General features: G+C 40.5%; 1 protein-coding gene across 4 annotated transcripts in view; it reads left to right on the forward strand.

Moving 5' to 3' along the window:
• Window positions 1-12,383, forward strand: part of gabrb2b (gamma-aminobutyric acid type A receptor subunit beta2b) — a 57,641-nt gene that overhangs the window by 32,822 nt on the left and 12,436 nt on the right. For all 4 annotated transcript variants that reach the window (XM_028595295.1, XM_028595293.1, XM_028595294.1 and 1 more), the window contains exon 5: window positions 5,578-5,660. In XM_028595295.1, the coding sequence (XP_028451096.1) occupies window positions 5,578-5,660 (83 nt within the window). The remainder of the gene's footprint in view (window positions 1-5,577; window positions 5,661-12,383) is intronic.

Below are 12,383 nucleotides of genomic sequence, written 5' to 3' on the forward strand. Positions count from 1 at the left end.
TCTCATTGAGGCTCTTTATTGGAAATGTAATTGGATGCAGTGACTCCAAAGATGCTGATAATAGAGAAAGACACACAGATACTGTACAAACAGCTGATGAATATTCAAACAAACACACACCGTTTCTGTATTTGCCCTTAAATTGCCAATATCTCCCAGGGATTTATTATGGTGGCTAAAAGGCAAACAGCTCCAACCCTTTTTGTGGGCTGATATGCATTCATGTGCACACATCTGTTGGCATGGAAACTAGTGTTGGTTTCCCACACAACTTGTAACAGTGCCATATTGATCTTCAAAAGTAAGTCCACCATTTCAAGGGCATTGCCTGTGAAGAAGCAACAGTAAATAGCAGAAATTGACATTAGGAATCATAATAACAGTGCAAAAGCAAATCATAACAAGCAACAAAAGTGCCTCTCAGTATTTTTCAGGAGGGGCCTGAGAGGGCTCATCTAAAAGGAAGGTCTTGTCTTTGTGCTTAGTCTGGATTATTTGCTGCAAAATATGCCTGAATATTCTTTGTTTATGTGTTTGTCAATGACGAAGAACAACATGCTTTTCTGACAATTTTGGAGAGAAATTGGCATATACAAGTCATATCTAATTTCAATACTCAATATCAGGTTGACTAAACATTTACAGTAAATGCCAAACAATACTATGCCTTCCAAAATGATGTATTTGTTAAATGAAATTAGCGTAACAGCATCCAAGGGACTTGGTTCCACCGGCATCCTACTCTCTATGTTTTCTTTGTAGGCTGTAGGTGGGAACCATCTGGCTACGAAGGATGAGTGCTCTCTGAATGCTTAACCTCGTGAGACCGTCCTGATCTCGCGAGCTCCAGTTTTCCACTCGCAGATCAGTCTGGCATCTTGAGATAGAGAAAATTTAGAGCCGTTCGCCAAACAACTGGGCCAATCAGCGTTGGTTTTGAGGCGGGTTTAGGTGGTGATAGACAGATGGTTTATCCAATCAGCTAACCAGTATTTTCAGACAGCGGTAGCCCTAATTCTGTTAGCTGCTCGCTAATGCTTTTTTCTCTTGGATCCTTCTTTTGGAATATGGACCGGGAACCTGAAATGGTGCCTTTTATTCCTAAATTCTCGTTACACAAACGGCAAATATCCTTTACCGACATGTTGCTTGCTTACTGAGCTAACAAGCTATGCTTTGCCTGCAGCAGCAGGGGCTTGTGGTTGTATTTTCATACACTTTGTTGATCTGATTGGTTGATTTGGCCCGTCTATCACCAACATAGGTGATAGACAGATGTTTTATCCAATCAGCTAACCAGTATTTTCGCCCCTTCCCAAAAGTTCTCCAACGGAAAGTTCCCAGATGGATATGCCGAGCAAATGCGAAGCAATCCATCTGGCGGAGTCAAGTTATTGAATGGTGTCATTGTCTTGAATATGAAATAATGCAGCTCTGGTACACGGCACATTTTGTGTCTCTGAATGAAATTTGTAGAAATCTGCAGGCAATGGAAGAAATGTCTTATAAATTATTTTTGAAAGTGAGCATTGCTGTGCCACAATGCAAGAAATACTACATTGAGGGTACAAGTTACAGGGAATTCATAGGGAATGTCAGCGGGGATTAGGCTGTCAGACAGGTTAGTTATAAAGTTATCCTATGTTTTACATGTAAAATCGAAATATAAGTATCTAAAAAAAAAATAAAACTAGAAAACATTGCTGTCAAATAACTGTAAGAGTAAACAAAAAAAGAGATATAGAGCAGCATAAAATGCCACTCAAATAAAGTACCAGTATGTCAAAAAAGTACTGGTACTTTAAACAGACTCTGCGGGGCAGCATCGTTTGATTTTTCTGGAAATGTCAAATAACAACTACAGCACTTGAGTTAAACAAACTTAAGTTACTTTTCACCCAGCATGACTGTTCAACAGTCAACACATTTACTTGGTCTGCATCCCAATGACTGCTGGAAACCCTTAAGACTACTTGGCCCTAATTTGACCTCACAAGTTTGATCCATCCAGGAACAGAGTCTTCGAGCACAATCTGGTAAATATGGAGGGTCACTGCAGGTGATGCAACATATGGGGCTCAGTTGGTGCGGTTGGCAGTGTCCTCAGGCAGTAACCAAGCAACCACGGACTATACTAAGACCGGGCGAGAAATGTGGCTGTGCATCATTTAATGGATTAGACAAGCGGGAAAGTATGTGAGGGTAAAAGGAGAGCGAGACAGCTGCAAGCACAATCAGGCCCTTACACATACATCCACAGAGTGACAGCAACATAACACAGATGCACAGGAGCACAGATGCACACACATAACACCACACAAACATGCATAACCTTTACCTTTCCCACACTGTCTTTTTAAAGACTCTGCCAGAGGGCTCTTGCTCTCAATTCTACACCGCTGACTCCATCTTGACACAGAGATCAGAAAGTTGCCAGAAAGTAACCGGCAATTTACTCCTTGGTTAAACACTTGGAAGCCACAGAGCCCCATCACCAGCAGCAAATCCATCAGAGAGAAATAAACGCCGACAAAGACAGCGGACAAGAAAGAAAGAAAAGGAGAATCCATCTAAACCTCTTAGGCTCAAACAACCTTCCTGTCTCACTCAGGGGGGCGGAAACCCCTGAGGTGTGTAATATGAAACAGCATGTTAATGCTGGAGCTCTTCCCTTTGAACTTCTTTATTGCTATTAAAAGGTGCTGTTATGATAGTCCCCTCCCTGTCTCACCTGACATCCTCTGTCCTCAAAGTTTCTCTCATCTTCACTCGAAAAAAGAAAGAAAGTATACAGAGAATGATTTGAACCATCAGATGCAGCGAGGTCAGGGTTACTGCTGATATTTAGATATTGTGCGGGTGAATCCTCCTGTATTCTCCTGAGTGTTTATCTACTTTCTCAACTTACAATCTCCCCTAACAATGTTCATTTAGTCATGTATAAACTATACTTTCCTTTGATTTTTGCTGATTTTGGTTTGACCTCAAAATGACTGAGTATACCACAAGGACAGGTAGGTGTAGTCCCACCTGTTTGCAATATGTTGCCTGTGGTGAGCATGATTACTTTGAAACAGAAACTTACCACAACAGCTTTGTGCAAGTATTGCTGTATCATCTTTTCGTTTTCTGACAAATGTTGTCCAATATGCAATTGCATTAATCTTGGATGACTTGGATTTTAGAAAAACATTGATTATGAGATGCAAAAAGAATGGCGTTGCAGTGACTGTTGGTCTGAATAATGGAATAGCGAAAGAGAGAGAGCAAAGAGAGAGAGTAAAGAGCAAAAGAGTGCGAGGCACTGGGACACACAAGGGTGATTATCTCTGCTGTGTAACACAGAGGATGGGACTCAAGATGAGCCTCTCCTCTGGCACAAATGTTGTCAGGTGTGCCTAGACGATTACCCACCATGCTGTGCTGCCCTGTGGCAACTCCCTCAGTGGGAGTCAAGTTCTCACACAAGACCAGAGCCAGGGAAAGAATGGCAGCCTATTACTCACAGCCTCGTCCTTATGTTCCCTTCACAAAATGTGATGGACAACATAACCTGATCTCCTGACTCATGGTTGGCTGTCTATTTGTTTTGATAGAGATGGAAGGAATGCTATGAATATTATTATGCTGGCATATACTGTATACACAACATATGATTGAGGCAGTAAAGCAGAGGGCTATTGCTCCTTGACCACTACAGTTTGCAGCTAATATACTGTAAAAGCACTTACCTGCAAAAAGGTTTCTTTTTGAATAATAGATTACATTTATGAGCAATGCTTCCATAAATAACCCATCTTAAACTGACTTGTTTCATTTGCAGTTAATTGCTTACAGCATATCTATCTGGTTTAAAAATGCAATTTAAGTTAGAATTGCTGTTCAAGCAGAATTATAAAGAATGTGGTATTTACTTTGGCTCTCTTTGTCAAAAAACATCACAGTTGTTTGAAGCAACTCTTTAAAAATAAAAAAATAAATAAAAAAAGGCAGGCTCAGTTTAAAATAATTAAACAATGCTGAAATGATTAAATTAATGTGTTTGACATTTTCACAAGCTGGGTTTGAGGTCAACTCATGAAGTGTTTTTCTTATTAAAATAGAGAAAAACAGAGATAAAAGACGTTACTCAATAGGGAATTAGAACATAATCAACACAGAGTTTTTTCCATGCTAAAGAAACATTCTTCACTGACTGTACTGAATTGGAGTTTACCATAGCCCTGTTGGTGACATGTTTTTATGTAAAAATTGGAATCTGTCAGCACCTAGACACTTAGGGCCCTATTTTAACGATCTGAAATCCAAGTATCAAACGCGAAACGCAAGTAGCTTTGTGGGCGGATCTCGGGCGTTGTTGCTATTATACCGGCGGGATAAATGACTCTTGCGCCCGACGCAAATCTAAAATGGGTTGGTCTGAAGTAGCTAGGTGTGGTTTGGGCGTAACGTGCAATAAACCAATCAGAGCGTCATTTCACATTCCCTTTAAGAGCAGGCGCGCCTGTTCCATGGCAGATTGCTATTATGACGGTGGATTTGCCTGGCACACGCCTGCGGGAGCTGTCTGGGATGCGGCAAAGTAATAAATGCCCGTCTTGACCGGGTGGCGATGTTGCTGCGGCCTCTCGGGCATATCTCCTCAAGTCTGGAGAGGATTGCTGCAGCCATGGAGCGTGGGCCTCCAAACGCACCACCTGCTCTTGTTGTGCCCCTTCCTCCTCCCCCCACTCCATCTCCGTCCACCCGCTCCACCAGGAGCACATCGCGCTTTGCCACTCCCGGACCCTCAAGTGTCCAATCCCGTCGTAGTTCAGCATCACGTCTCCTTTAGTCCTCTAATATTTCCTCATTTATGTCATCAACACATCCATCCTTTCCTCACAAGTGACAATTCAGAACTTAAAACACGAAAATGTGCTTTTATTTTAAGTGGAGACAAACATAAAAAACCTCCCACAATCTTTTTTATTCTGGTTTATTCATACAACCTTTCACACTCAACAACGTTCGCAAATCAGTCAAATCAACTACGGACAACTATGCCAAATACTTTGCTTTGTAAAGACTTTGGGATATCGCTCCCTTTCATCCCACACATTTCATGATGACATGCACTAGTACAAACACTACCACTGTTATGTGTCTGGCCTATTGCTGCCACCGCTGTCCCACCGAGTTTGATCCTTGCCGTGACTCGCTTCTCAGGTGGGGCCTGACAGCGGACCCACAGGATTATCCAAACAATGGTAAAACTGGGACATAAGGATTACCTTTGGTCCTGTAATCCCCAGTGGAATTCCCACCACCGCTGCCACCCCCCCCAAACCCTCAAAGACTTTGGTTTTTAAGATGTTAAATCTTGTTTAGTTACTCACAGTTAAGGGGATGAAAAACGGTCATCAGAATTCTGTGAGATGTAATTATAAGTGCTTTGGTGAATTAAGTTAAACTGTACTAACATTTATAAACTTGAATTCATGACACCTTGAAGACAATAACCTAACCTCTACTTCTCAGTCTATCAAACACTACAATGCCTTGACTTGGACATTTCATTGTGTCATGTGTTTTCAGGATCACTACCACCGCTGCTTGTATGATGGACCTAAGAAGGTATCCATTGGATGAGCAAAACTGCACACTCGAGATAGAGAGTTGTGAGTAATTCCTCCTTTTATTCATTCATTTTTTTGTTTTTTGACAGGGCTATAAATCTCTGGACTGCTGTAAGTGTCTGTACCCCTTCATACCGGCATGGCTTCAGTTTTGTCAGGAGCCATGTGTGACTGGGCCCACACTGGGTCTCAACAATTTGTGCTATACTGTAGTACAAGGATTTACTCAGAATTTTAATATTTTCAACATAATCCTTTCCATCCAATTTGATGTATGTATCCCTTGGTAAAAAAGAAGGCATTTTTTTATTGCATAAAAAATGTTTCCAAGAAGGAAGCCTTTTTCAACTACACTGATGTCACACAGTGTAGTTGGTGGGAGTTTAGGGGAAATTATTTTAATCAGCCATATTGTACAACAGATAGCTCTCATCAAATTAGCTAATGGTCATAGCTCAATGAGCGCCTCTTCCCTTACTGCAGAGGCAGACTACTTTGTTTAATGCGCGCTGTCCATGCTGCTAAAGTGATAAAGTAGAGCTGTTGCTACGTCGAAAGCTCAAAGCTGCAGCCCAAGAATTTACCAGCACGACATCATAATGGGTGTCCTAGGGGGGCTGTGTCACCTTTACGGCACCTACCATTTAACTACAGCATACTAGGTTTTAAGGCCCAGGACCTTGGCTGTATTTCTATCAGTCTCTTTCAATTTTTACATGCTCAGCTTTTCATCAATTTCATAACTGGAAAAAATTACAGCATATCTGTAGTTTAATTTAAGATTTTCTAATGGTATTATTAATAAAACCTAAAATGGCATGTTCACATTTCTTCTTTCTTCATAACTTACTATGCTTACAGCTGCTCGAATGGCAAATAACCAACCACCTTAGTTGCTGGCACACTAGAGAGAATTAATTTAGTAGTGAGGTTGAAGGAGTTTCCTCACCTTTCATCTACAATCACAGGGAAAGTTAAATTTGCTCTCTACACTCTATACTCTGATACACTTGCTCAAGCTTAGTCAAAACTCAACTGGATTACTGTATATGCATCTGAATGTAGTTGGTTAAAGGGTGTTACACTCAATTGTGCAAGTGAGCTGGAAGGCCTACAGCTGGTGCTGGTGTACAAATGGAAATAGAGCATAAGAAGCAAAAGGAGATAATTTAAGAGTTTTTTTAAACTCAAGATTGCACAATACAATTAAAGAGTTTAGCAGAGGCCTGAAACCAGCAATGTGTTTGTAGTGACAGTATTTGCTTTGATAACTTCTACATGCCATTGTTGTGATATATTGAAGATATTACTCTTCACTAGATGTGTGTATAAGACCTGGAACCTTCTGTTTGCAAGGCTAAGGATTCATACAGCTCCATAGCCAATTTCCAAAATGTGCAGTATACCCAGATACAGAACATTTGTCCAGCAGCAGTTCTGTGAGAGTGTGGTTACAGGAATGCATTAAGGTATGGTAGTCAGCTAGTGGACTAGAATGTGCACATAAGCCAACTGTACCAATTGTATTTCAACATGTTTGTTGATATCAAATGCTAAATAAAAAACACATAATATCCGTCCTCAATAGGAACAATTTAGGACGACTGGGCTGGAGATAGGTACAGTTGGTTTGGCAGTAGAAATGTCTAAACAAACTTTCTCAGGTCTCCTCAGGTCTCTAGAATAAGATTGTCAACACGGAGTAGCATAATAACTTATATTCTAAAGGTTTTGAGAGGCCCAATCATTTTCTTTGATTTCCCTGGAAATTCAAACATCCTTAACCCTTTCTGTTTGAAATACACAATTAAAAAAAAGGAAGTGAGGGGCCCATGAAGCAGCAGTATGAATAGGATCTCTGCTGGTTTGGACTGTCTTAGATCTAGTGTTGCATTCGAGCATTAGATGTCTTGGATTGGTTTCTATGCAACTGTGTTCTTTCTCTTTTCTTAACCCATTTGTTTTTCTGTCCGTCTCTACTCTCTGTCTCTCTTTGTCTCCCTACCCCGTCTATTCTTTCACACATTTGCCAGTGTTATCATTTCAGTATGTGCTCTTTTTTCTGTCTGTTGGCTTGTTTCCAGTGAATTTGATTGTTCCAATGTCTCCTAATTTCCCCGGTATTGAGCCACTGAGTGATGTCCTTAATAAGCTTTGACAAGTTGAATATAATGTCCAAGAACATTCATGGATCAGGCTTTTATCCTTTTGTCCTTATCTGTTGTAACTATTTTAGGTACAAGTTAAATTGCTGACCCTAGTTTAATTAACAACTTTTAATCATGCAATAACAAGCTCAAGTCAGTTCAATCAGTCAATCAGCAGGGTTATTTTGCACAAGAAGGGATGGAGCCAACGTTTGTTTTTTTGTTTTGGTTTTTTGTTTTGATCAGGAGTGGATGAATGGACAAGGAGCATGTCCTCTATGTTCATCATTTGTAGCATGTTTAAAGGGAAAAATAGAAAACCTCATACTTATAGTGGTGGGGATAGAGAGATAGCAAATCAATTATTTATTCTGGATAGCCCAGGGACTTTTCCCACCCTGTCTGTGACTAATGGTTCAGTGTATTCACAAATTGCTCACCCATATTTTGCAAGAATAAAAAAAAAAAAAAAAAATAAAAATAAAAAATAATAATAATAATAATAATAATTAAAAGTACTTTTTACTGAAGTATGTACTCCGATGAAAATAAAGCAAAGTCAGATAAAATACACACTGAGTGTTATAGGATAAACCTATTGAATTATAAAAAAAAAAAAAAACATTTAGGCTACAAAATAAAGTCCATTAATATGTCAACATATACCAAACCGGTCTCACGCCAGGTCGTGAAATAGTCACGTTATTTTGATTTATTAATTTGTGTACAGGTCACGATTTTGACGTTTATTTCGTGTACACGTCACGATATTTGAACGTGTACAGGTCACGTTTTTCGAACCTGCTCTGGGGGACGCAACAACGGGGAAATGAGGCGCCACACGCCGGCCACAACAACAGGACGGACCGCCACATGTGGGACGCGATACCCAGGCGCAGGGGCACACAACAATGGAGAAATAAAACGTCACAACAACAGGACGGTTGTGGTTAGGAAAAGAAGAACGAGGAAAGGAACCGTCACACGCAGGACACGCCGACAACAGAGGGACGGTTGTGGTTAGGAAGAGAATAACGCGGAAAGGAACTGCAACACGCCGGGCGCGATCCCCGGTCTCCGGGGTGAAAGTCTTGTGTTGTTTGACCCATCCACTACCCCGACCAACCACCCTGCACGGACTTTCGCCTTATCAATACTACCGTCAACGTTCTGTGATCACGAAATATGCTTCCCATTGAAATACATTGCTTTAAAATTCGTAATCACCACGCGAAAAAAACGACATTATCGTGTCCTGTCCACGACTCAATAGATTCAATGACGTGACCATATCACAAACTGCCATGACACCGGGCTGTATATACACATCCCAACACAGAGCCCTAATGTTCAAACAAACAATAAATTCCTATCCTATAGACGGCACTTTGCAGCCTGCGCAACTTATAATCAACTGCTACACTGAGGAACAGTGTAGTTTTACTAGAATTAACAAGAAAAGAGGACAACACTCCGACAATTAAATAAACATGACTGACAATGAATTAAAAGAGCTATGGACACCACAGCGGGTGTAACGAGCATCTTAAGCTACAGCATTTCAACAACCTGCCTGTTACACAGCTGAATAACACATCACACAGGCAGCCAACACAGGGATATAAAGACTATATAAACTCCACAGCAGCTACACGCCACAAACACACATTAAAGCAAAGAGAAAGCCTGCATAGGTTTTGCATAACGTGAAGTGGACACACAACGCTGAGTTGCATAGCAACGTTGACATTCTCATCATAAAGAGAGTTCAGAGAGTTTGTTATTGTACTCACCTGTCTGAGTGACATTCTGTGAGTCTTGAGCACCGCAAAGTCCCTAATCTGCTCCAGGTTCAACTTCTCTGCTTGTCCATTCTCAAAGGATAATATAACCAAGCCCCTCTGGTCCCAGTTTAACCAGTCCAAACATTTGGAGCGTACTGAGGCTCTGCATTAGCTTCACCCTGCATGCACCTGGTTGTGTTTGATTTGGGTCACTTAGCCTGCTCACCAGCTGGTGCATTAAACCAGTAATTAATTAAGGTAAATGGAACATTTTTTAACCAATGCGGAGGTACAATAGGCTAATGTTAACAACAGACACAGAGTACAGCAACAATATTAATGAAACAGTAGAAAAAAATGGATCCTGGGCAGTTAAAAGAAATAATACAACACAAAAAGCAAAGCAAGCTGCCACCTGCTCCTCTACTATTGCCTATAGACATCCATTTTATCTTCTCAGCCTCACTTAACAGGAACCTACCACCTGGTCAGGTAACCACAGGTTGAACCAGACTGATTCAAAGCATTCAAATAATACAGAACAAAAAAAGCATTACGATTTCTCAGTCACTGCCCTCATCACAATTTTACTACGGGCACACTGACTCAGTTGCACCGACAGTTATTTACCACAGAACAATTTTACCTCTCCTTCCCCAAACTTTAAGGTACCCTGTGGAGTATTATTGTAGACAAACAAAAGGTTTGTTTGCATTCAAAATGCATTGTGTGTATCCTTGAGCCCTTACAACTCAGTTGAATGCATTTTCGTCCTGATAAACCATTTGCCAAGCAGAATTTGTAAGTATTTAAAATCCAGAATTATTTATTTCTTCTTCCCTGTCTTTGTTGGCCTGTTGCTGTATATCTTAGCATGTTGTCGCCACCTGTAGGTTAGTGAAATATTGCGAAACCATTTGCAGGGATGTTTACCACATCACCAGCGCGCATGTGCGAGTGCAAGAGGCAAACAAAACAGGGACCCATCCATAGAAAAAGCTCTTTAGTGAAACGTTTTAAGATATGCCCAGCACTTTACCACATCAACTGTAAAACACAGGGTGTGGTCAATTTTGAAAGAGAAGTTATACCTCAAGTTTAAAAACCATTCTCACAGTGTGTGTTAAGTCTTCGCTCATAAGTCATGCACATCTCTTTGTGGGCTTATCACTAAGATAGATACAAGGCATAATAATTACTACACCCTGGATATGAATACATTATATGATAGAATGTACAGAGATTATTTCCTTGTTCTTTAGACTTTGCTGTTATCTGTAATGTTGTTATTGTTAGGACTTCATAACAAAAAAATGCTGCAGTTATTCGTGATATTAGGCAAGGTAAACTTGGCTTTAATATGACACTACCTCAACCTCACATTCAGCAGTATTGGATAAGGGTTGGGTTTACAGTATAACTTTGCAAGCCAAGCCCTGTCATCCTGTATTTTTGTTTCTTACTACTTGCTCAGCATCTCTATAATGCATGCATAATCCAGGCCACACAAGGTTTTACCATAGTGCAAGGAAATACCATGTCTTGCATTAGTCAAAAGGGTTAAACCTCCTGATGTTCTGGGTCACTGTTACAGTAAGAAAATGTACAATGTACAGTATATACGCTGCGGTACATTAGCCCTACATTCACAGAAAGCTGATCTAGTTAAAGATGTAACATTGACTTTACAAGTACAGCAGCTGTGCACCTTTTCAATAAATCATAACAAGAGTAGGGTCACTGAGTCGTTAAACACTGAATACTACACAGAAGCCTTTTTGCCCAGATTAGCTGCTTTAGCATATATGTGACTGCAGAAGGCTCTTCTCAAAATTGGGAATTTAAGGGCTTTGAAAAAGCATTCAGAGAGAACACAAATTAAGACAAACTTGCAGTCACCAATACAATCACATCCTCAGACATGCATGCAAAAACAATGGCTTCCCTGTGTATGATCCCTGGTTACCAGCAATGCTCCCAACTTGAAACCTGCTGACATATAGGGGGAGAGAGAGGCACATGTGACTGTTATTTCACACAGTAGCTGTGCACTCGCAATGAAACTATCATTTTATTACAGCATCTCTACCAAGTAATAGTTATGTTTTCTGCACCATCGATCCGCATCATATGGACAGAGCCATTTCCACAGTCTATCTCTCTCTTGCTATCTGTGTCCATCAGAACCCATTTTTAGAAACTGCACACATTCTCTGGGGTGTGAATGGTTTTCTACACTTGGGCTTGCATGGCTTATTTATTTATTTATTTTATCTTTAGATGTTCGGTCCCTGTCCAGGCATGCAGTCAGCTGCAGCTTGCTGTGTACTGCAAAAGTTTTGAAGACATTTTTAATTGGACACCAGGAATAACATTAAAGTCGCTTTAATCTGCGTGGAATCAAAAATGAATCTGAGACATATTTAAGAGTGGAGTAGCCTTCTCAGCTCACAGGGGAGAGCGAGAGGCAGGCAGTTGTTCAAGGGGATTAATTTGATGAGCCCATTTGTGTGTGTGTGTGTGTGTGTGTGTGAGTGTGTGTGTGTGTGTGAGGATGTTTTTGTGTGTCTATGCATGCATTTGTGTCCTCATGTGTTCATGTGTTTGTCTTTGTCTGTGGATGTTGGCTACGCACCACAAATCAATGTCTATTTATATGCGTAAATATATATATACAGTATATATATATAGGTTTGACATATGTTAAATTGACTCAAAAGGACTCGTAAAAAGCTGTTCTCAATTTAAATGTGAAGAAATTCAGATAAAAGGACTTTTGTGACAGTTGTTGGTGCGTCTGTTTGGCCTTTAAAATGTATGTCACAATGACAATG

Source organism: Perca flavescens, chromosome 13 (genome assembly GCF_004354835.1).
Source record: "Perca flavescens isolate YP-PL-M2 chromosome 13, PFLA_1.0, whole genome shotgun sequence".
NCBI lineage: Eukaryota > Metazoa > Chordata > Actinopteri > Perciformes > Percidae > Perca > Perca flavescens.